This window comes from Vigna umbellata, chromosome 7 (assembly GCF_029865625.1).
Source record: "Vigna umbellata cultivar VRB3 chromosome 7, Vumbellata_1.0, whole genome shotgun sequence".
NCBI classification, from domain to species: domain Eukaryota; kingdom Viridiplantae; phylum Streptophyta; class Magnoliopsida; order Fabales; family Fabaceae; genus Vigna; species Vigna umbellata.
The window spans coordinates 18,936,977-18,964,340 of NC_142171.1; the positions used below are offsets into that span (position 1 = coordinate 18,936,977).

The 27,364-nt window shown below is 32.0% G+C and overlaps 1 protein-coding gene and 1 pseudogene across 2 annotated transcripts; both read left to right on the top strand.

Annotated features, from left to right (window-relative positions):
• The first annotated feature begins 9,180 nt into the window (after nt 1-9,180).
• Nucleotides 9,181-13,916, top strand: LOC124823641 (WPP domain-interacting tail-anchored protein 1-like; annotated as a pseudogene). Its single transcript, XR_015780663.1, has 4 exons — nt 9,181-10,035; nt 10,766-11,843; nt 12,685-12,792; nt 13,592-13,916. The product of XR_015780663.1 is annotated as a WPP domain-interacting tail-anchored protein 1-like (transcript).
• A 1,887-nt stretch (nt 13,917-15,803) lies between these two features.
• Nucleotides 15,804-17,412, top strand: LOC124823697 (uncharacterized). The gene has a single exon (XM_047296014.2). The coding sequence runs from the start codon at nt 15,952-15,954 to the stop codon at nt 17,083-17,085; it is 1,134 nt and encodes a 377-aa protein (XP_047151970.2). The 5' UTR covers nt 15,804-15,951; the 3' UTR covers nt 17,086-17,412.
• Nucleotides 17,413-27,364: the final 9,952 nt, after the last annotated feature.

Here is a 27,364-nt window from a genome sequence, read left to right on the forward strand (position 1 = left end):
ACATAAGTGCAAAAGTATGGAATAGACTTTCTAAAAATATAAGAGACATAAAAAAATAAGGTTAAATACGATTTTCGTTCCTTAAGTATCACTGATTTTTTGTTTTGTTTTAGTCCATATTCAATACTTTGATGACTTTTAGTTCTCATAATATTCAAACATGTAATATGGACGACGTCAACTTTTTGTCGATCTGGCAAACGGCAATGCCACATCTTCTGTCAACTTCTGTCTTAAGTATTTGCCACATTGCTTGTTTAATTTGTGGAATGATATTAAGTGATTGACACGTGTGTGGGTGATTGAAATCAGATTACAAAAGTTGGGTTCTTCTTCGTCATCTCAATTGGGGTACAGCTGGGTTCTTCTTCGTCATCTCAATTGAAGGTTGGAGTTGCCCATTATAACTCACTTGTGTAGAAACATGGTTGAGTCCTCAAGTAAAACTATATTTTGAGTGTCACCATTCATAATCCATGAAAGAGGTTCGAGATGATGCTCTGCACTCATTCTAAAGGGAATATTCATTTCATTGAACTGGAAGATAAAAATACTTTAGTCTTATCTCCTTTATTTGTGATACTGAAATCAATTTGCAAAAATAAGTTAGTTATCACATAAACAATTTTTTACCTGATTATTGCATTGCAACAAGACAAGTTGATGCTTTTTTATATTTTCCTGCCATCATGATATATCAGAAGGAAAATAATAACAATTTTCATTTCACTACAACAAAGAAATCTCTTCATCAGCTTTCGTGCCCACCCAAATCCTAAATCCCAATACTTATATTCACACGCAGAAGGGCAAAACAATACGAATCATCTTACCTCCTCAACAAGACGAACTCCAACCTTCAACTGAGATGATAAAGAAGAACCCAACTTTGCCCCCAACTGAGATGACGAAGAAGAAACCAACTTTTGTAATCTGATTTTAATCAGGCACACACGTGTCAATCACTTAATCTCATTCCACAAATTAAACAAGCAACGTGACAGATACTTAGGACGGAAGCTGGCAGAAGACGTGACCTTGTCGTTTGCCAGATCAACAAAAAGTTGACGTCGTCCATTTTTAAGGACTAATATTACAAGTATCAATACTATGAGGACTAAAAGTCATCAAAGTTCTGAGTAGGACTAAACCCAAAAATCAGTGATACTTAAGGGACGAAAAACATATTTAACCCAAAAAAATATATGTAGGATAGACTCGTTAAAAAGATAAACCACTGTATGAGCAATTGTATAATATATATTATTAAACTTGTTTAATTAATGCATTTGACAAAGTCATCTAATATATGTTGTTAGACTCATCTAATCAATATATGTACATACTCGTATAATGTATATTGCTAGACTTGTCTAATAAATATATAGACAGACTCATACTCATTTAATATGTATTGCAAAACTCATATAATCAAAGAATGGGTAAAATTCGTCTAATGTATATTAATAAATTCATCTAATATGTATATGAACAAACTCGTTTAGTGTATTGCTAGACTCCTCTAATCAACATATAGACAAAGCCGTCTAATGTGGGTTGCAAGACTTATGAACAAACTCATCTAATATGAATTGTTAGAATTTCGCTATACTCATCTAATTAGTGTATGAACAAATTTGTCTAATCATCTAATTAGTGAATGAATCGTCTTGTCTAATGTGTATTGACAAACTCATATTATGGGTATTCCTAGACACATCTAATCAATATATGGAATGATTCATTTAATGTTTTTTGTTATACTTTTGATATTTTTTGTTATACTTGTTTAATTAGTGTATTATTAGACTCATCTAATTAATACATGAAGAAACTCGTATATTATTAGACTTATCTAATTAATGTATGAACAAACTTTTATAGAAATATATTTCTACTTTTAAAAAAATCAATTTAAAAATAAAACAAATATATAAAATAGTAAAATAACTATTAAGCATATGTGACGTAAAAATTAAAAAAAAAATTGATAATGTTAAATAACTAAAAAACTAAAATTTGGAACATTTGTCACTAAATAAATATGATTAATAAAATAAATTTCCTAATATTTTATTTTCTCATATTATAATAGATGATAAATTTAACGGTACAAGCAGGTAATGCATGCATGTCATATTAACACACATGTTCTATATATGCATACACCTTTTTCTTTTTCCTTTTCCTTTTACAAAATTGTCAAATAATTGTTGCATAAGCATGAATTAGAAAAATTAAAAGGTTTAAAAACTTTGAATTTCAAATATTTTTTAAATAACAATAAAAAATATATATCTCATATAGGATTGAGTATAACTCCTTAAACACCACGTCTCGTAATATATTATATTTATCTTATTATGTATACTAGAAACTCTCTTGTTAAAGTTATTTTCTCCAATAATTTGTGTAAATATGTAATATTAATTTAGTCTTTGAGATTTTTTTTACCATAATGGGTAAGTTTCTTCTAAAATTATTAAAATGATACAAGTTTAAAAAAAGAATGGGACAAATGGTGTTAATTTGACATGATTTCATAATAAAAAAATTTATATCAATGACTAAATTGAAGTTGTGCAAAATCTTAACTTTTAAAAAAATTAAAATCGTAACATATTGAAACGCTTTTAGGTCTCACGACTTCAGTTTTATTATTAAATATATTTAAGTCATGAAATATTGTGACGACTTCTGTAACTAAGATTGTACAATGTTATGACAACTTCTTTGTTACTGTGATATTTTAGCACGACTTTAGTGTAGTAAAAATACTGACCAAACTCAAACCGCAATTTCCTAAGGCGTGTAGATCACAGTCATTAAGAACTTATCTGCGATGTATTGCGCAAGTCCCTAAGATACAACATGAACTTTTCAAAATTTCTGTGAATCTTAAAACTAGCAAGGATCTCTTAAGTAGAAAATAAAATAAACCCAGGATATTTTAAATGAAAAGAAAGAAGACAAAAAGATAAGAGCATGAGAGAAAAAGGAAAAATGTGCAAATGTGTGTTTTGTAGTGGAAGAAGTGGATCACGCCCATGACCTAAAATATCTCTTAGAAAATTATTATTTTTAATAACGTTCAAAAGTAGATATTTTACAATATTATATTCAAAATTTATAACATTTAGTATATTGCAAATAGTGCAATTTTTTTTATACGTTATACTTTTTAGTTTTATATAATAAAATTGAATAAAAAAAGAAAATTCAATTACATTTGAAGGACTATACTGATTTGTTACATTTACGAAAATAAATTATTTATAGGATGACATGTCATACAAAGGTCTTTTTCTTTGTTGTTTATGTGGTCTTATTTGAGTAGGTAGAGTTGCATCATCATCATCGTCACCTTTTGTTTCAATCGACATTACGAGGTATTCGTGGAGTCATTGTAGCTGGATAATATGACATAAAAGATGGGAGATTGTATGCTAATGGAGGTGTTTATGTCGAAGTGCCAAACTGATTTTTTAGGGGACTAGAAAAAATATACGATTCTGAAGGAAAAATATTGTGCATGTAAGGAGCTTGTGGGTGTGAATCATGAGAAGACATTTGTTGATGGTGATCCATGTATGAAGGTATGAGAAATTATTCAAAACTAGACTAACCAAAAGAATGTTGATGAAGGTATGACTTAAAAATGTAATTAGCTTTAACTAAACTCTTCTTAAAACGTGACAATTTTAACTTTTTTGAAGAAATCCTCAATATTTGACACGACTTTAATTCAATTACCTTTAAATAATATGACTTTTTCATTATAAAGTCATGCCAAATTTACACAACTTTTCAATATTTTTTTAAAAAAATTGCACCATTTTAATAATTTTACCCCACTAAAAGAAAAATACTTAAGGGTAGATATAACTTTCATTGGCATGGTCCAACATGTGAAAGAACAATAATGTTTTTTATTTAACATAAAAGCTTTTGATCACATATCACCATCATCCATTTCTTAATTATTTTTTCTCTATTATTCTATTTGATAAAAATCAATAGTATTAATTCTCCTGCAGGAATTATTTGAGTTTCATATAATTATTGCTCTTTGAAGAAGGACCTATATGAAAGAGAGATGTATAAACAAAAAAAGGACTTGTCTGCTGATTTTTTAAGCAAAATAATACCAACACACGATGAAATGTTTGTTTGTCTTGGTATGATCATTTATGAGTAATTATACTTTAACACTTCAAGTTATTGAGTGTTACTCTTACACACGTTTCAATATCTATTTTGTTTAATATACTTTATTTATGTATATAAACTGTTTTTTCTTTCTATCTTTTATTAGAGTGTGGTCATTCTATGTGATTTGGGTAAGTAGTTATTATAAGATTGACAATTTGGGTAAGTAGTTATTATAAAGTAAGTAACCATTTATTATTTTTCATTTTAAATAAAATTCATGATTTAAATGATTATTTCATTTATTTATTTTTAAAAATGTCATTTGAAGTGACGATCTCTATTTCTTTTAATTTTTTAGTATTTATATGAAAAAAATGAAGTCTTCCCTTCAAATAATTTTTCTTTTAAAAAAATGGAAGTTATATTATTTTAAGTAAGATTTCCAATAAAACGAGTCGTCATGTTTTATTAGAGAAATATGAAGTCATTAATTAAGTAACTGTTTTCTTAAAAAAAGTCAACTTATCTCAATCTATAAATATTTTAAAAGATTATACAAATCAATACACTGGGAAAATTATACTACTTTCATGCAAAAACCTATAGAAAACTTCAGGTGATAAAATCAAAATTCAAAATAAATAAAAAATCAAAACCTAAAGATAAACATAAAACTATGCATTTAATAATAGACTGTGTTTGAACTGAAAAATGAAATAAATTAATATCAACCAATCGAAGCACATTTAATAATAAGTTTACAAAAAATTATAAAACGAAAATTCATTATAAAATTATCTTTTGTAAAAAATTGTTTAACAACGAGTATTTTTTATTTTTTCCAAATCAATTACCAATTCCTTTATACTTGTGAAAATTGGATAAAATTAGATAAGACAAAAATTATAAAATGAAAAGTTATTATAAAATAATATTTTGTATAAAATAATTTTTTGTAAGATTGTTTAACCGTCAATGTTTCTGATTTTTTTCACTTGGGCTAACATAGGATGACAGAGAAAATGTTGAGAGAGATGAAAGAGAAAATGTTGAGAGGAATGAGGGAGGTGAGTAAGGGTTTTGGGTTTTTTTTTTTGGTTTTGAAAATGAAAATTATTAAAATACCCATAACCTTAAAAGTTAGAATCCATGATATATAAGGGTATTTTTATCTACTAAAACCCGGTACATATTGCTAAAATGTACCAACTGAAAAACAACTATTCGATTAGTATATATTAGTTTGGATATTCGAAAAAAATGAATAGCTAGAATTCGAATTCTGTATGATATTTACGTTTACGACGTGTGATAAAAAGATACTATATAGAATAATAGTAGATTCTCGTTTGATTCACATTCAATTCAATGATTGATCAAAAGAGAATTAAAAACATTTAGATCACCCAATTTCCAATATTTCTTTTCAACATTAATGAAATCTAATGAATTTTTTTAGATTGATTGTATCCATAAAAAAATGATAAAAAAAATAGAAGTGAGGGGGTCAAGTTGAGTGCATAGAATCTGATCACTATAAGAGAACTCTTTCTTTGTTTTTGAGGTTTCAAATAAAAGAATGAATTTCAATTTCGATTGAATCTAAAACACAAAGAAAATTAGTTTACAGCATAGAAGAAACCTATGTATATGTGATATCATATTATAGATGAACTAAATTTCTATGAACTAACCATATATCTGAAATAACAAATCTTTTCTATCTCAAAAGGCCTCGCTATTATTATCAATTTATATAGGGATAGAAAAGCAAAGTCCTTGCGTTTCAGCTCTAATTGTGAATTGAAAAGGAAATAACTAAAGAAATTGTATAAAAAAACGAAGAATTCAAAGAATGATTCCAAATTTAAGGTAAGAGAAGAACAAAGATTATAAAGATTCACCCCAAAAACTATGTAGTTCGAGACGAAAAAAGAAATCTCGAAGTAATTCTTATTTTGATTAATTACTTTAGCTGAAAAAGTCTTGGTAATTGAAAAATGAAGTCAGAATTTCTTAGTCGATTATATCATTAACTATTTCTTTCTTTTATATGTAGGATACGCTTTAACAAACCCATATATATATATATATATATATATATAATTTGTAATCACAATAATTAGTGAAACTGATGATTATGTTTGAATTTTTCAATTATGTTTTTTATAAATAACATATGCGTATTATTTTTTATTTTATATACTTTTATTTATTAATGAAAATAAAGTAATTAAATATATTATTTAGTATATATTGTATTGAAACTATGTTGTAATAAAAAAAATAATTATTTTAAAAATATATAATTTAATTATACTTAAAATATGAGTAGTTAATTTTTTTTAAAATTTTATCAGAGTATTTTTCTATTATTAATGAGTTTCTTTTTCATCTCCGTTTTTTTTCTACTATATTTTAATATCTTTTGTTTTACTTTTTACTTTCTTAATGTTTTTGTAAATTTTACATTGTAATTTAAAAGTATTATTAGGAATAAAATGAAAAACATAATTTATGTGATAAACCATATAAAAACTTTAGGTTTAAACCATTGGTTGGTCCTATTTTTTATGAGAATCTCAGTTGGATCCTCATTTTTGTAACTGTCTCAATTGGGTCATATTTTTTGTAAAAATGAACAAATTTTACCCTAACCGTTAAGTGCTCTCAGACGGTGTTAACAGTTGTTCACCTATGCATGCTGATGTAAAAGTGATTTATTATGTGGAATTTTTTTTAAAACTAACAGTTTTTGACGTGGCAAAATTTATTACTAATTGAAGCAATGAATTTGTTCCTAATCGAACATTTATGAGACTCATCCAAATTTGGTCAGACTCCCTTCACCACCCACTTCACTCGGCTCACTCTCCCATGGACCTCGTTGGCGGAGCTTTGCCGCGCAAGTCATTAGCAGGCATACCATTGATTGGGTAATTAAAAAGATAAAAACCATTGAGCGAGTCCTCCTCGTCGCGCCTTCATCGTCGCCACTACGGGTTGCCGCTGTTGCGCGAACACGAAACCCCATGGGTCATGCCTTTGTCACTGCGCCGCATCGAATCGTTGCCACTATGCCGCATCGAATGATCGTTGCCGCTGTGCCGCACCAAACGATCGCTGCCGCTATGTCGCCATTTGTGAGAGAATGAAATCTGTCATGGTTGAGCAGTGCACCGAAGGAGAAGAAGAGCAAAAACAGAACGCGAAAACCAAAAATGACGAGACCTGATGTGCGAACTGCCACTGCTTGCGCCTTCACGACCTAAACCAGGAAGAAGAAGAAGCCCCTAGAGGTGGTTTCTCAATAGCACCAGAGAAGAAGGAAACCAGAAAATTGGATTTTCCTTACGCTGTGTTCGCATGAACAGATTTTACTGTTCATGCGGATTTACGAGCGAGGATAACAATTTAAATTGTGTTCGTTTGGTGGGATTTGCGACGATGTAATTAAGTTGATTTGCGAGATACACTCGTTTTCGGTTCCGTGCTATCATGGTGAGATTTGCATTGATTTGAAGTAAAATCTCATGTTTGCCTTCATTGGTTTTTAAAATACCCGTGGTTGAAAACGAAGAATGAAGATGGGAAAGTCATAAAGCATAGCGTATTCAGATACAGGGAAGGGGTATTCGGTTCTGCACCTTGCAGCAAAAGTGAATCAGGGTGTATTTGATTCCTTTTAATTTGTATTCGATTCCCCTGCCTTGTTCGGTTCCCAATCTATTTTATTCAATTCCTAGCTCCTATATTGGCAAGTATTGGGTTGGATGCACCATCCATCATGTGGCAACACCAATTATGGTTCTCAAACTCTACATTCATTTTCATTATACATTAGTATTTATTATATTAAAAAGATAATATCATCACAATAAGGATTAATAAATGGTTGTTGCTTCCAACATGACACCTTCAAATAATTTTTTTTAAGCAACTCCTCCATAGCTAAAAATGCTCTGCAAATTTCCTTCAATTTTTAAGAAATACGTTTTTAAATTAGTTTTTAGATAAAAAATTAATGTAAACATTTTTAATAATTAATGTTAATTTTTTATTCTTTATAAACATTTTTACAATTAAATATAACATTAACAATTATTATTTTATATTAATTTAATAACTAGAGGCATTTTGGTAATCTATAATTACTACCAAATAAACAAATTTTTTTTATCTGTCACATCAATCAAATCTTACACTAATTCTCATAAACTTTACCTCCGAATACACTCTCAATTACCCACAAATCCACTTAAAAAAACAACAAAAAATTTACCCTCAAATCCACTCAAATCATCTCCCCAAATCACTAAACAAAGCCTTAGGGTTCAGGAGCATTAGGGTTTCAAATTGGGAATTTTCCCAATTTAGATTTCAGATTTTAATTAGGGTTCTTAAAAGAGATTTCTGGAGGATTAAATTCCAGAAACATAATTGGGATTTTAATTTCCAATTTTATCATAATTGGTTTGAGTTTCATATACTGGAGAACCAATTCGATCCACCAAGAAATCAGAAACAGAAAAGGGCACCATAGGAACCCACATAAAAAATTAAGGGAAAAAGAAACATTTTGCGAGAACGAAATACAGAAGCTTTGGATCATTCATATGCATACAAAGGGAAGTAGCCGCTATGTTTGTGGAGTTTATCGATTAGGGATGGGAGGGAGGAGAGGATGCGAGAGAGGTTGCGGAGGTTCGGGTCGGAGGAGAAGACGGCGTGGGACTTGGCTTCGAGGTCGAGGAACGTGTCAATGACAATGCTGGAATATGTTAGGAAGAGAAAGGTGAAAGGATTGATGTTCGAGTGAAGGGTTTTGGAAGCTTCTTTGACACCTTCAATTTTATCCATATCATAATTCTTTAATTTAAATAAAATTTTTAGGTATGACCAAATTGAAACAGTGATAAAAGGAGGGTTTAAACCAAAACTTTATGCTAACTCAATGTAAATAAAAATTAAACTAATTAAATAACCCTACTGTCGAAAAAAAATAGCTGTAACCAGAAAAAGAAAGTGGTAACAGTTAACGCAAAAACGCTGCGTTGCAGTTGGGGCGCGGAGCAAGTGTAACTGCCAGTGTAACTTGCAAATTAGCGATCCGATCAACTGTATCATTTAATTTCTTATTCTCTCTGGAATTTTGTAATTCCTGAAATTCTGATTCTTCCTTCACACACAATTGTTTTAAATCGTGAATTCTTTGTTTCAATTCTGCAATTTCCATTTTTCATTTCCTTTCCCCAAATTCAGTGAAGTCAACTTTCTGGCAGCAATTTTAAACTTTTCTTTTTCCTTTTAAGTACTTAACTTCCTTCCCACATTTTTAGAGCAAGTGGGGTGCTACAATGAGCACTGAAAGTGCTAAAAATGATGCCAGTGTTGTTCTTGAAGATGTTATTGTTTCACTAACCAGTGGGAGTGTGATGGGAGATCTGGGTGATGTTTGCAGCAGAATGCTGACAAGGCTTGATTTGGGCGTGGCTGGTTTCGCTGAAAAAGTTTCCAACTTGACCTATTTTGTTATGTATGTGGAAATCATGGAGTGTAAATTTGACGCCTCGGTTTTGGAAAAGGAGAAGGATCACATTGGTTGCTTGGAGAAGGGTTTGCAGTTTGATCTGTTGTCCGTGCTGTTGAATTCAGAGGCGACAGAGTTGAGGGAAGTCTTCAACACCCTTCAAGAGTGGGTTGGTGAGGCTAGCGAGTGGCTGCTTTCTGACACTCATTTCGGCGAGGCTTTTGTTGTAATGCAAGATAAGTTGGTTGATTATGAACAACGATTGAATCAGTCTGAAGAGGAGTTGAATGACATCGAGATAAAGTCAGCTGATTTCCAGAGGACTTTGGCCACTTTTAAGAAGGCAGAAATTGGTATGTAGGAGATCTCATATTGTTCATTTTCTTACATATTTTTTGCTTGGACAATATGTGATTTTGATCATGAAAGTATCACATTTTTTTTAGTTATTACAAAACTTTTTTTATGTTCAGTTCCTGTGTTTAACAAAATGATGTGGTTTTAATTCTTCACTTGGTAATAAATACGTGTAGTGAGGACTAAATCACTTGATTTTGTTTAATGTTAGGATATATACTTGTAAAATTTGAGCTTAACTAACATGCACTAAAAGATTTTACACCATCAACCAATGAAAAATTATTCTTGGTATGACTGTTAAGGTAATTGTTAAGGAACTTCATAAATTTACCATACATGATGGTGTGGTTTGATGACAAGTCAAAATATTTTTACACTGTGAGTAGCGTATTATTTATGATTTTTCTATAAAACTTAAACTATGTTATTATCTGAACCAAAAACATATTTATAATGTTTTGATTGAATTGTTGGAAAAAGGTAATTTTTTTATGGTTGTCCTGTTTTCTGGGCTTTCTCTTCCACCATGCTGGGTTTTTTATGATGGTGTGAGAGCAGACAATACTTCTCTTTTTGGTTACTTATATCACAAAATGATACAAAATAAAAGAGGAAGGGAGAAATAAATAACTATGGATAACATTGAACTGACAGGCTCAAACTTTCTGCTTCTTTATTGATGTAACGGAGAATTTTTTATGACAAAAGATAATTGTAATGCAGGCGAAATCATAAGAGAGGATGATAAATCTTTGAATGGAAAAACAGAGATAAAACTGCAAACAGTTGAGCAACAAAGAAGTATTCTTAGAATGCTAGAGAAGTCATGGGCAAAAGAACTGGATCTTGAGAAGGATTTACTTGATTCAAGAGAAGTTGAAGAAACTCTAAAACAAAGGATGTTCTTTACAGAACAAAAGCTTGTTAACATGGAAGAAGAAGCAAGTGATATTTGGGAAAGATGGCTTGAGGCAGACAATGCAAGTGAGGTTCTGTTGGGAATTTCAAAAGGCCTTTTAGGTAGACTCCACATTTCTCAGTTCAGTTTGAAACGTCTTAGTCATCGTGAATCTGAGCTTCGAGCTAATCTGAAAGATGCTGAAGATAAACTAACCCTTGCCAATTCTAAGGTCTTCTCTTTAAGTGACAAGGTGTCTTCACTTGAAAAGCAGCTAAAAGAATCTGATGTTATGTTACTGGATGCAAAGGCCGTTAGTGATGAATATCAGAAGCAGTACAATCTTGTGTGTTCTGAAGCAAGAGACATGAGGAGTATCATTGTTGAGCTGAAAGAAGCTGTATCTAATGCAGAAAGTAGGGCTAATAGTGCAGAAACAAAGTATAACATACTGACAGACACAAATTTAAAACTTAACGAGGAGTTGGATCTTTTGAGAGGTACATCTGTGAGAGCAGATTTGCTAGAGAGGCAATTGAAAGAATCTACTGTACGATTGCAGAATACGGTAGCATCTGCTAAAGCTAGTCAGGAGAAACAAAGTAAGTTGCATTCCACAATTAGAGATAAGGAAAACGTGATAAAGGATCTTAAGTCAAAGGTTTGAAAGCTGAGGCTAGGGCTGACAGTGCAGAGGACAACTGTATCATATTGTCCGAATCCAATGCTGAGTTGAATGAGGAACTCAGCTTTCTGCGGAATAGATTGGAAAGCGTGGAGGAATCCCTTCACCGGGAGGAAGAAATGAAAATGGAAACTGCAAAGGGCATTGGAAAGCAGGCCAAAGTATTCAAAAAATTGATTACACAACTGGCTGTTGAGAGAGAGCGTCTTAAGCTGCAGGTATCTAAAAATGGAGAAATTTTATTTTTAAATGAATCATTAATCTTACATACCATGCCCTTTACCTTTACTCAACCTATTTCTGTAAGATTTCACAAAATCTCATTTATATGTATATGTACACAGACACATATATAAATGAATACTATAAACAGATTGATGCCTAGGTATAGGATGGTTACATCAATGTTGCGGGGAACATGCATGTTTTACCTTTCCTTTGGTATGAACTTGACTTCTTCCATATTCAAGTGTTCACGTGTGTGTAAGCATGGTTTGTGTTGAAAATTATACACTAACCGAATATATGACCAAATTATAATATATATATATATATATATATATATATATATATATATATATATTAGCAAATTTCATGCTATAAATTTGTTTAGTAAGGTAGAATTAGGCATAAAATCTATTTGTAAGTGTAGTTATGTTGGAGATCTTTAGTTAGAAATATAGTCAAATTATAGTATATTATTAATTATAAACCTTATTTTTACAAGTTAATTTTGTAAGATTATGTAAAATCATTATCTAAGCATTTTTTTCCTTTAAAATTTTCATTTGCTGTTTAAGAGTTTTTTGTGTAAACTGTGTGATGCAACATGCATCTGGTTCTTCCAATTTATGTTTAATTTAGACGTAAGCCATTTGGATTGAAAATTCACACTAAGAATAATGAGCTGTAATGTTAACACACCAAGTTGATGCAGTGAACACGTAAAAATATCAATGATCTTGATAGATGAGGTAGAAAAAGATCAACAGACAATAAGATTTTGATATGCTGAAACATAAGACATCTTCCTGCTGAAATATTGTGTTTTATCTACAGATATCATCCCTAGTAAGTGAGAACAAAATTTTGGTAGTGAAGTTAAAGCAGAAAAGTTGAGGATCCTTCTTAAGAAGCAAGCCAGTGAGACTTCAGCCACTGGCTGAGGTTGGTACTTTGAATTTTCTTCATTTTCCTATTTATTGATTTGTTAGACATGCAAATTTATGATAAATCACAAACGTGTATAATAAGTTTGTTAACGTCATACAAAACTGATTATGTAAAAGCTTTTATACCGTGTATAACCATTAAACTACTAATATTATGTCTAATGAAAGACTGAATACAACATTATCATGTATATTTTTTTGAAGAAGCAAAAGCATAGAATTTATTAATATATACTTACAAACACAAAGTGTATTAAATTGTGCCACCAATGCATTAGTCTTACATAACATACTGGGAAGATCTTCTCAGCCTTATCACTATTAGTATACTAGATTGATTTCTCGAGCAATAAATTTATCTTATACTAGTGGAAACCCATACACAACAACACCTTTGTGTTCATGATTATGTAAGATAATAGAAAATAATTATCATCATAACATATAAGTAGTTGTCAAAATATTAAAGGTAAAATGTGTACACCAAAAAACAGTTATTGGAATTAGTTATATTTAGTATAGAAATAGAAATAAGTTATGTAAACCTAATTTCCAAAACAATAAAGATAAGATTGTACAACAAAATGTGTATATCAAATGCAGTTATCAGAATTGGTATCCTCTTTATCTACTTAGTATAGATGACTAAAAGATTTAATGCTAGAATCAAGACAATAATAATCTTAAGGAAACAGAGAAGTAAAAGGATGCATTGGTGAAAATTCTTATTAATATCCCAAAATACCAAAAGAAAATCGTATTATTTACCTACTTTTTAATTCTTCTTTTACCAGAGTGCAGGAGTCACAGGACTTCAGAAACAAATCTATAGCTGCTATAATGGAGTCAAATCCACTGATTCAGTGCCAAAAGTTAGGAGTGTGAGGAGAACTGATGCAGGAATTCTTGATTTTTCATGTTAATTCTTGTTTTACTGGTTCCTCTTCATGAAGTTGTCGTGTCTATGTATCAATAGTTAACATGAATTTTTTTAGTTTCTGTTTATTTACCTTTTTGTTGTTGTATTAATTCATAGGAGGTAACTTAGTACAAAAGCACATTGGAGTAGTCAAACTTTGTTGCAAGTGTTGAATTCAATGAAGAATAATTTTGAAAGAACTTTTACTTTTTTAAGAAAGAAAAATAGGAAGAAAAACGTAAATAAAATTATTCATAAAACAACATTTAACTTACACATAAATTAATTGGTATAAAGCTCATACTTTCTTTAAATTATTAATTTAACTTACAAGAGATAGTTTAATTTTTGTTTGTAAGTGTTTAGGAAGAAATTTATGATGTTTTCTTAAGATAGATAGACGTAACAAGATTAATTAAGTTGGATCTGATCACTATTTATTTAAATGATCACGAGCAATTTATAGGGTAATTACTAATTAAGGTGTTTTTTCAAGGCATTATAACTATCGTATTCGCAGACATTATAGCTCATAAATGAATGCTACAATGGGACTAAGAAATAATATTCCACAATTTAGAATGCAAATTTTTCTTTCCTTAACATGAGAAAAAGAATGCATCATCACACTACTGAGTACCAGAACATTTGGCCCTTAGTTATACTGAGTGCATCATCACACTCATTTTTAATTAGAAATTCTTTTTTAAACATAATTGAAAGATTTCATATCAATTTAATTAAATTTTTTAATCTTTGGCCAATCATTGAATACTCAAACATATTATCATAATATATTACACAATTTACATTTAGACAAAAATACCCATCACATCCAAGGATCATATAAATCATATATCCTTATCAATGTACAAATTCATCCTATCAACATAATTCTAATATTATAATTAGAACTTTCCAAAATTGCACAATCACATAAAATTCAACATAATGTTTAAGTAGAAATCTTTTTGTAATTTAAAAAAATTAAATATATTGAATTTGAATTATTTTCATTTTAATTTTTTTTAAAATTGTTTGAATAAAGTACCTCAATATTTTAAAATTGTTTGAATTTGAATTATTTTAATTTTAATTTTTTATTTAAATAAAATATTTCAATTATTACTTCACCCTTTAGATATCAATATGGATCGCGGATTTATGTATTAAAATAATATTTACCTTCAAAGTATAATAACAATATAATAAATAATAACAAAATAACAAATAATAATCAATTTACCAAACAATTGATCCACAACACTTTATTAGGGTTTCTGGTTTGGAATGTACTAGAAAAGAATTCAAAAATGGGAAAGACGAGAATGATTAAGGTTCTTGAAAGGAAACCATATATTTGAAAAAAACTAATTAAGATTTAATTATAATGCACCCAATTAAGATTTAGAAATAATTAAATATTAACATTTTAACACTAGTAACTCCAACATGAATGTTAAAAATTTATAACTCATTCAATATTAATTGAGATTATTATACCATTAACGTTTTAAACTTTATTAGAAACAAACCAAATTATAATATTTCTAAAAAAAAAATACTTTAAACAAGAAAAACTACTTTAAACAAAAATAACTAATAATATAATCCGGTATTAAACCTAATCTTATATTATTTGACTATCATAATCTATTATTAAACAGAAACTTATATCTTATCAATCAAACACAACTTAATTTATATTTTATCAAAATATCATAGAGGTGTTAAACTTTTCTACAACACTCATCTTAATTGAGTTAATTTATCATATATATATATATATATTTTTTTTTTCTTTTTCAGTAATAATTTTCTCGTGATCATTACCTCTTATTCTTAAACAATGAATAACTGTTCTAATAAGTTATTTATCTTTGTATTAAAAAAAATTGGTCCTCGTTAATGCAAATTTACAATTAAATGAACTTTAATTCATATCTAACAATATTCATTAATTTTATCTTAAAAAAAATATTCTACATCCAGAGTAAAAAAGAATTCTACGTTTTCTCATCTTCGTACTCAGTCGTTGCTCTGTTATAACTCTAGAAAGTTTCCGTCACAAAAGAACAACATCAACGTTAAAAATCACACGCAACATACCACAAACAAGAAGCACAATTTTTTACAAACCTCAAAATCTTTGTCGTGTATTTCAAACACAACACAGAACAAAACGAAAGAGATTCATAGAATCGAATTGAATTCGTTTTTGTAATATATCATAACATGTCTAGTCATGATCACCATCACCAACATCTTTCTTCCAATCCCTCCGCGCACCTCTCCACTCACTCCGATTCCGATTCCGACTCAGTGAGTTGCTTCGTCACCGATCTCTTCGAGACTCGGTCACGCCTCTGTTCCTGCGACGACACTGATATTAACCCTTTCTCCGGCGCCGTCTGCGACGTCCATCGCACTGAACACGTGCTAGGGTTAGGGTTAGGGTTTGGCGTTGACATTGATTCCCAAACGCGGGATAACGATGATAATAATGGCGATAGAGTTTTCAATTTCGCGTTGGGGGATGGTTCGGGAGGGCTTAGGGTTGTAGCGTTCGGGTCGGATTCGGATGATTCGAGTGGCGGGGAGGGTGGGGTTCGTGATGAGGGTGGTGGGTTTGACGATTTCGATGTTCGGTTTTGTTGGGATAGTCTCTGTTTGGATGATCAGAGGACACTGAATGATGGTTTTGAATGGGAGGAAGTTGAGCAGAGGGTGAATGATAGGGAGGATTCGGGTTTGGTGGCTGATGAGGTTGAAGTTGAAGATGATGGAGATGGTGATTCGGTGGGGTTTACTAATGCCGACGAGGAAGAGGAAGAGGAGGAGGAGGATGGAGGTGAAGAGGCGCTGAGGTACCTTGAGTGGGAGATTCTCTTAGCGGTTAACAATTCGGAGAGGAATGTTAACAATGGTGATGGTTTGGAGCATGAGGGCGTAGCTGGTGCTGCTGATTTGCTGACAATTCGAGATGGTTATGTGTATGCGGCGGAGTATGATGTTCTATTCGGGCAGTTTCTTGAGAATGAGAGTGCCTTGAAGGGAAGTCCTCCCGCCGCGAAGAGTGTTGTGGAGAGTCTTCCATTGGTGGAGTTGTCGAAGGAGGAGCTGTTGCAGGGGAAGAACTTGGCGTGCGCCATTTGCAAGGATGAGATTTTGTTGGAGGAGAAGGTCAGGAGGTTGCCTTGCTCCCACTGTTACCATGGCGATTGCATTTTGCCATGGTTGGAAATTCGCAACACATGCCCAGTTTGTCGGTTTGAGCTGCCCACAGATGATCCGGACTATGAGCAGAGGAAGGTTCACAGGGCTGCTCATGATCTGTTGGAGCTTGCAACGGCAGGGATACAATTTTGACATGTTGTTGCTTCAGGTTATACACCCGGTCTTGTGTAAATAGCAGTTTGCTTTGTCTCACATCAAACTGATGATGAGAACAAATCTTTTGTAAGTAGTCTGTTGTGGTGATTTTGGAATAAGTTTCATACCATATTGCATGCCCTTGATATACCTGAAACGAGTGCCTATTAATACTCAGTTTATATTAAAAAGGTTAAAGTGTACCATGGGAAGGATCATGTTGTGGGTTTAGCGTTTCCTTCAAAAGAACTTATGTTATAATTTTGGAATGTCTGCTACTGTGTTCAGCATCATGATGTATATATAAAGTGTTGGTTTTCTGGATATCTACACTTTAGTTTGCCTTGTAGTGATCCTTTCTCCAAAGATTTGCTTTTCTAAGGAAAAGGATAAAAAGTTGTACTTCTATTCCGAGGTTGACTGTTATTCTAAATTTTTTGTAAGCTAACATGATTTGTATTCACAGACATATGCACATACACACACAAACACATATATATCCCTTTATTATTTTCATTTTGTGTAATGAAGGATCTTCTGGAATTTAGCCTTCTTGTTATTGTGCCTTCTTAGTTCTCTTGGATGTACATGTTAATTGGATGTCTCTGTCTGGCATGGAAAACACGCCAGGCCATGAATTTGGCTATTATGGTTTCTGCAGCAGACAGCTGTTAGTGATTATTGTCATACTTTAGTCAGTCGTAGTTGTAAATAGTAGTGCCAAATAGAGGTGCTATCTCAGAGTTGTCTTCGAGCAGCCAGAGTACCCTACAGAAGTTGAACAGCGTTATGGCTAAACAATGGAAAACTGTAGCTGGGGAATATTCTCTTGGAGTGGGTCAACAGATACATTTTTGAACTGTAAAATAGCATGATTAGAGAGGAAAATTTTAGATTTTTACTTCCTCCTTGGAATAAGAACCAAAACCAAAACCCTATTCTCAGTCACTTGTGCACATTGAGATGAGAGCAACCTCTGTTTTTCGTCTGACATATAGCCACCCTCTGGCATGTTTGCCAGCATTTCGAGTGTTCTCATTTTCTGGCTAATGGTGACATTTTTCGGCGATCCCTTACCTCTAGCCATTTCTGGTAAACCTGTCACTCATTTCAACGATCTGAGTTTGTGACCCATACATCTTCTGTTTGGTCTCTGCTAGGTTATATTTTTACTCTTTAAAACGGGTCTTCCATCTCATTGATTTTTGCACTTCTAAGTTTTAGTTTATTTTGGTATTCTGATTGGTCAGAATAGGCATACCGACCATACCTAACTGCTATCCTACTATAGCAGTATTTGGTGTTGGCCACTGCCACTATTTAGAATTGACTACTATCATCATATTTATCGACGCTGAATTGTAATGTGGATCAGGCAAATCCAGAACTGGCTTAGGGAGATGACGAATAGCAAGATGACACCACTAAATAGATGCAAATTAAATAATTTATATGTTATGCATATAAATTGATAGAGTTCAAGTAGCCATTAGAAGCTTAAATAGTATATAATGTAGAAGTATACAATAGCAAGAAAACTAGATCAAAATACACGAAAGGCTTGCCTAAAGCCATGAAATGTATTCATGAAAGGCTTTAATTAACGATTCAATAAACACAATAACAACATTGATGAACTAAGAACAAGATAAGAGTATAAGAATTGTACTAAACATGATATGGACCAAATATGATATAAAATAAGTGTGATATAAGAAATTAAGAACATAAAAACAAGAAAATAGGACAAGAACATAAGAATAAGAACAAAACAAGGCAAAGTTGGAGAAGACTTAGGAGATGGAAAAACATGTCACTTGAGGTTGAATCTTCATCAAGATAATGCCATGGACAATCATCACTTGACTCCTAGGAAATCAAGATAAAACTCAAAGGAAGTGGATCACTCTCATAAGTTTCTCAAAACTCTCATTTCATATATGATCAAAGAGATTTGCAATGGGTGGTGGTGACTAATTATAGCCTATTTGGCCGATTTTATCAATGGCCAAAATTAAAGGGAAATTCAAATTTAAATATCCTAGATCTAGATCAATGACCAAGATTAATCTCATACTTTCTATGTTTGTCTCACACCTTCCATGTTTGAGTCAAACTTCTATTGTTGTTGTCCCACTTCTATTGTTGAACAAGGCATCAATTTAAGTCCAATATATCTCTTCTACAAATCTAATTAAAGTCCAAATTAAAATTTGCAAATTATGAGCCCAGGAAATAGAAAATAAAGAAATGTTTTTGTGAGCAAGAATGTTGTCTCTTGTTATACTCCTTGTCACTCTCCTTGGAGTTATTCTTATATATTCTTGCTCATTTTCTTCTTTTATATTCATGCACTCATAGTCAGACGTTGTAGTGTTATGCTTTAAGTCAATAAGCAGCAAAAGTTGAGGAACATAAATAAAAATGAAATATAGCAAGAAAGGAGATAAGGCGACATACCTTAGCACACGACACAGGAAAAAAACAAAGAATAGAGAAAAAGCAAATGGTGAAAAAGGAAAATAGAATAGAAACCTCTGAGTGACTGTAAGAAGAACAAAACCAAGTCCAAAAGATGTGAACAGACAGGAGACAAGAGAAAGAGTGGTCTGACAATTGACTGGAAATGCTGCCGGGGTGCTATGTTCACTCACTTCACTGACATCGTGCTGGAGAACTGTGGACGAGACAGTTTGCATCTAGTAGGGGGGAGAATGGGAGAGCAGCATTTATTCAATTAATGCAATTCGGCATGAATCAATGTTTGAAAAAGTTTTGAACCCTATCTATTGAAAAGCTTGGGAATGAAAAGACTACCTCCCCAAAACCAGAAGTGGATAGATAACAGTCTAGAGCAAAGATGTTCTTTTAAGTCCATTATCAATTTTAGTTGCAATAGCTGCAAATTAGCACAATTTGGGCACCGAAGCAAACACTCCACAAAGACAGGATACAACAGCTTCTCTGGAATTGCTAGATTCTTTAATGCTACACTGCTTACAGCAGTGCTATCTCGTGTGATGTACTATCTCGTGTGATGGAGATAAAATATTTGAATGTGGCTTTTGAATCATTCTTTTTCTTCCTGTAGTCAAGTTATTTTTCTGTTATCTCACCCTTTTTTCATATCTATTTTTATTTCACATATTTTATATGTTTTTCGTATGGGCAGATTATTTGATATTCTTGTATAAACTATTCATTTTTGCATTGAGTAATGGACATATGGATAATTGATTTTCCTTTCCTTTTATTACTATTATTTGAATTTGCATCATGATATCTTTATCATGCTGCATCTTTTGTACGTTGGACATTTTAGTGAGGTCATTAACACTTAACATCTAAAATAATTTTTTTATTTAACCTTGATCTTGTATAGCATGTTCGATTTAGCTTAACCTTAGTGAAAAATCATGTATTTTTTGAACGATCTCTCAAGGAGCTGAACAAATTTTTTTTTTTTTGAAAATAAACTGAAGCAAACATGTACATAGTTGAGTTGCCTACTCAACTTGTCGTTATGCTTCTTACTTTGTTTTTATATAGTCTGATATTTTGAACCACATTTTGTGTTGGACATATGTTTTTGGATATCCAGTTTCGCAACCTAAGAGCTGGCAAATTTTAAAATTCTGTGATGTTTACTTCCTAGGAAGTTTAATGCTATATTGATTAGTGTGTAATGGAGGCCTGACATAAGTGTCAAGGAGGCATGGACGCTGGTTGACAGGATGTTCGATTATAGCCGTAGATTTGTTGTGTGGTCAAGTATTTTTATCCAATGTCATTACCTGTTGTTCTTATCAATCATTGTTTTCTCAGTGCTCCGCAGCAGAGAAAATCCTCTGCTGTTTCTGTACTTCCTTAAACTGTCTGATTTCATGCATAATATCACCAGGGATAGATCTTAGCATTGAGGTAATGCTCATTATTTGGTGATATATTGATTCACGTGTATCAGATTGTGAACATTCTATTCAAGAGGACTTTGCCTTTATTCTTTTGAAACCTTTTATTTTTCGATTCAATTTCTCTCAAGTTTTCTTCTGACTTTGTTTAGTGTTTTCACCTTATTGGGTTGGAAATGTTTGAGATTGATCCTTTAGAAGAGGAAGGTACAATTCGTCCTTTATGCTTTCATATTTGTCTATATAATCTTTTACGGTTATGGGGAGCTGTGGATGGATCTATTATATTTCTTCTTTCTTCCTTACTTTGGCTTGATTATATTACTTATTACAAGTTTGTTCTCTGTAACCCTACATCTCCGGTAGATTTCTTTTCCTTGTAAGAAATCCCTTACTAGTTCATAATACATTATAGTGATCTTTCCATTTTATATTTTGTTGTCTTTTACACATAACTCATTGGTGTTTTCAATGGTCATGGCTGCAAATTCTCGAGGTAAGAGGTGAGAAAATGAGTATACTCTATGCTGTTTAAGACAATCGAATACTCTATTGGGTTTGTGACGATCGAATTTGCTATGGAACATTGATTAAGCACAATACTATTATGTGTTTTCCTAGTTTTGGGCAACCTTTTTGTCCGGAACAGTAATCGACCCATTAATGTCAAGAGCATGGTAGTCAAATTGAGATCTTACTCAAAATTAAAAAGGGAAATATAAATCATAAATATGAATATCGTGACATGAGTCATAAGATCCTACAAATTTTATAAGATTTATACACACAAATTCAGTATAGCACACTTAAATTCATTATTGAATTTCATCATATATAAAATAATACTTCCTTAGACACTACATCCTAGTTAAATAAGAGTAACTCCTTCCTAGTTACAAAATAGAAAATAATAACAAAATAATACTCCATCTAAGCAAAATAATATTGTAAGTTAAATTAATAATCTATAACATCCTTTAACTCCATTTCCTGCTCCTTCACCATTCAAATCAATGATGCCTAAATCATGTTGATGTAAAGTGTCATCCTCCTCAACTTGAATTGGGACCAAGTTTTCATTCAAATTCAATGCTTCATTGTTCCCATGCTTATCTTCCATAATCCGCTATTTAACGAATGAACAATCATCAAGTTCATTTTAGTTGGGGATTTTTGTATTCTTCAATTAGAAGCGAAAATGTACCCTTCAAACGAATGATGATATTCTTTCAAAAATCTTTATTTAAAACCACATATTCAATTATTTTTTCATCATTTGTTTTAGCAAAAACTAAACTTTCATTCATTATTAGTAAACATTCTAATTAAGTTTTTCTTGTTTTCATGAAGCCACCCTATGTCAAATAAGATGTAATAAAGCGAATAATACTCTACCTGACAGTTTCTTCCTTTTGTGAAATGTTGTAGTAAAGAAATTATAGATTTTTTTTATTTCTTTTTTTACCTTTTGGAATTGTCTTCTCATGAATTGTGATCTTCTTCTCATAATACTCCAACAATAAGTTAACGCAATGTGTAACACAAGGTTTCATATCCTTTTCCTGGATCAATAACTTTGTAGTTTGTTAATTATTTGTGTCAATTTAAACAACATTGTCTTTTTCCACCACTTCAATAATGTTATCCATCATTTAAAAACTTTCAATTGTTTTATATATAACAGATGCATCCATTAACTTTAGAAATACAATTCCTTTATGCTGTTCAACAAGAAGTTTATTATTGTCATTTTTTTCTTATCATTCCAACCATTAGTCATAATCACACATCTTATTTTCTTTCATTCATCCTTATGTTCTTGTAAAGCAAATGATGTATTTTTAACTTTCTCCTTCAAATATTTGACTTTAATCTCATGATAGGATAAGGGTTTAAACAGAAAGTCATGTCTTTAAATCAAATCAAACATAAAAATGAATTCTTCACTCTTTGAAAAGGTATAATGTTGTTATAGAAGAACTTAGCAATTGTTTGAGGTGCTTCCTTTCTCACATCTTTGTTAAACATGTTGATGGTAGCTTGTGTACTAATCATCCTCTTACATATGTTTTTAGGACTATTGCCTGATGCTTCATTGCATTTTCTTTTCTGATTAGCTTTAATTTTCACCTTTATATTAAGGCTTGATTTCTTATATAAATTTTGCTGCAAACTAACAACAATTTCATACATTTCCTTTTTCACTTCATTGGTAACACTCTTGCAAGCTTCAACACCCTTTTGAGTACAAGTGACGCTTCAACTGATAAGCTCTCCTTGTTATTACCTTTTTACAATATTTGCATTGAAAATTTCTAGTATCCCAGTAAGTAAAATATAATGTTTTCAACTCAAAATCTTAAGATAATAAATCTTATATTTTATAAAACAGTTTAATTTTCTCGTTTCTAATTAATGTAGAAATTAAATCCACACATATTAAAAAAATATGAAAGTGCATTAAACAAGTGCCATATTTAGAATATTGGAAAATATTGGTGCAATAAGATACATTAGATTTGGGATTTGTTTTAAAAGCCACATCTATTACTTTCAATTTACTTTTACTCTATTATTCTAAGTTAAAATATTTACTAAATAATTTAATGTCACTCTTACACAAGATTATTAATAACATGGTGATAACTATAAACAAATTATCAACGTAAAAGGTTAAAGTTCACTATAAAGATGGTTTAATTAATATTAAATTTTAATTTAAAACTTTCATACATTATCAAGGATGAAATAAGTTGACCATTTTACCAATTTGACCTATAAATATATAGTGAAATGAGTTGAAATAATAATATTTTTACCCACACCAAAGAGTTAATTAGATTAATTAGTTTTTAGGGTTAAAATGTAACATCCCAAAATATAGTATAAACTATAGAAGAGAGTCATCACATACATGATAAGGTAGAAGAATTATCCAGCTAATATAAAGTATTCTTTTACAGTCATCCAAAAACAACTATAAATATTATAAAACTTATATATATATATAGTAGGATACTCAAAACTATCTACAAGATTAAACTAAACTAACTACTCCGCAGCATCACCTCCATCCAATGCCTGCTCTAGAGACACCTCATCTCCTCTGCTCCCACCCAAAGGATGATCATTGCAGAAGAAAGAACACCAATACATACAAAACACAAGCACACAACAGGATAAGCTAGTTTAAACAAAGATTAATCATATATTCATTTACTAAGTTTCATACAATCATACTTATTCATTCACATCACATAAACTCTTCATACATGACACCACATTGACTTTGACTATCCGAACTTAGAATGATTGTCGAGCTATGGGGGTCGTGCACTCATGGTGGCTTCTACTGCTTTGCAAAGCCATTGTCAATGGGTTTCACCCTACCACACTCACGAGGTTAGTCTGTACCACGCCTTGGAGCATATTGGAAGCCCCAAGACTAAGACCTCCTACTATTCCTCAACATGGATTAATCCTCTCTACTTGAGAATGAAAGACCGTTGGAGTTTCAGGATAACCCCCAAGACTGAGCTCCTGCATTCATTCTAAACATACTTGAATCTAACAAGAGAATTAACTTTGGATCACAACATAGGGCACCACCATGTAACCTCTCCGTGAGGTTCATGGAATTACATCCATCAATCATACTTGAAAAACCACATACTTTGAATGCACCAACTTTCACTTTAGAACATAACTCATAACAATAATCAATGATGTAATAATAAAAAACTCAAACATACTTCATAAGGCACTCAATAGTTCATTTAAAACAACTTAGGACTAAAAGAAAAGAGTGAGCTCAATCTGGACCATTCACATAGCGCACACATTCGCAGGCGAATCCATACGTTTCTCACACAGCGAGTTGGGTCGCTATGCGAATCCTCAACAGAGACCCATCCCCAAAGCCATTCGCACAACGGTTAAACTCGATATGCGAATAAACTCCTAATTGTATCAGACCCAAACCCTCGCATAACGCCCCAAATCGTTATGTGAGAGCCCCAAGCAATGGCTCAGACTCCCTAAACAGTCTAGAGCGCACCTATTTGCATTCGAATAAACTTGGCAGTAGTCCCAGACTCCAACCAGTCGCATAACGCCCCGATTCGCCATGCAGATCATCAAACAGATAGCAACCTCTCAAACCATTCACATAACACGCCTATTCGCTGTGCGAATGCGCTAGCAGAGAGCATCTTGGCAGGGTGACTCGCTGTGCGAATCCATTCGCACAGCGAGTCTGCATAATCTGCAAAACAAATTCTACAGAATCATGCAACTCAAACCCCAATTACCAATTCTATCTATTTTTCCCAACTTCTAACACCCCTAGATTATTTTATATACATATTTAGACTTGACTAAGTTATTCTAAACCTTCACAACATTAATCTAAAGTGTTTATGGATCAATTCCTATTCTATAACATCAAATTCATCAACTTAAGGACTCAAATCACCATCTACCACTTTGAACATGTTTTTGACCATTTTGATGACTCAAACAAGTCACATATAACTTACTTAAATTGTCCAAACAGACCAAATGAGCCCTTGACCTCTAGTTCTCAATTTCACTACCTCATTTATTCTAAAATGACCCAAAACCCAACCCAATTCACTTAACTTACTATAAAGACTACTATAACATATTTCACTCATTTATCATACTCAATTACAGTGTACTTCACATCCACAATTAGTTCACAAGCATCAATCCACAAATTCACTGTCTACAATTCAGTACATACAATTTCATTTACTAAAAATCTAAAATATGACCCAAACAGCATAATAACACAGAGTTCAGACTACACATGCCATACCACTAATTTAAAGAAAGTATCTAGCTCCCCTTACCTCAGAGAGATACTGCCCAGCTCACAGGATTACTCTGATCGTGCCTTGCACCATAAGAAAACTCTAGAAACACCTACAGATCACCAATTGGTGATAGAAAAACAACCTTAGAACTTAAATTGAGCTAGAATTTGGAAGAAAGAAACTCTTGATCCATGCAAACAGAACCAATTTGCAAGATCAAGAACCCTAAACGCGCAAGAAAGGGATAATCACTTACCCGCTCGATTCACCCAAATGATCGGTCAGATGCGTAGCCCTTGACGCCATGATCTTTTGGGAACCTCCTGATCCTCAAATCGACAGCCAAAAAGTGAGAGATGGTAGAGAGAAGTCAGAGGAACGAAAGGAAACATTGTTTTAGAGAGATGGAGTGTATTTAGATAATGAACCGAGTTTTAGAAAGTTCTATTTATATTATAAGATTATTTTAAATAAAATGCCCGTCTCATTATTTTAATACACCTATCTACTCTAATACTCTATTTTCTAGGTCCTTACATTCTCTCCAACAACAAAAATTTTCGCCCTCGAAAATTAGACTTACTAGAGAACAGGTGAGGATAGGATTCTCTCATAACTCCCTCTAACTCCCAAGTGGAATCACTTTTCCTACTATCCCAGACAACTTTGACTAGACTGATGGTCTTTCCTCTAAGTTGCTTGGTCTTGCTCTCCACAATCCTGACAGGATGCACCTCTATAAACAAATCATCTCTGACTTGCACGTCGTTGACTTCTAATACATGAGAAGGATCAGGTGTAATGCAGCAACACTGATTGAATATGTTAAAATCAACAATGTATATTTTGTTTAACATTTATTTAGAATGTCATTATTGATTTCTGTTTTAGGTAATTTATTTAAGAGGTTATTATTTTGGGTATGGTCAACAGCTGTTGTACTTGTTAGCATACAAAACCCTTCATTGGATAACCAGTTAGTGGAGTAAATAAAATGATCCTACGTCTTTACCTTAACCATTTTTTTAGATGTACAAAAGCAGCAATGGAAATAATCACATATGACAGAGGAGATAACCACTTATTGCAACAAAGTTAGGTGATAATTGGTAATGAAGTTAACCACTCTTAATGTTGTACATAAATCTCTTCATAAATAACCACATACGACTGAGTAGATAACCACTTACTGCACCAATATATGTGATGATATGTATCCTAAGATTTGTTTTACGCTACAATTTTGATTGCACACCAGAATCCCTTCATTGGATAACAACTTAGTGGAGTAATTAACATCATCATTCATGTTTAACTTAACCATTTTTCTATATACAGAAGCAGAAATAGAAATAACCACATAATACCGAGGAGAAAACCACTTACTGCAACAAAGTTAGGTGATAATTAGTAATGAAGTTCCACTTTTGATGTTGTACAGAAATCTCTTCAGAAATAACCACATATGACTAAGTAGATAACCACTTACTACACCAATATATGTGATGATATGTATCCTAATAAAGT

What these genes read in the sequence shown, in the direction of transcription:
- LOC124823697 (XM_047296014.2), top strand. Translation starts at nt 15,952, where the DNA reads ATGTCTAGTCATGATCACCATCACCAACATCTTTCTTCCAATCCCTCC.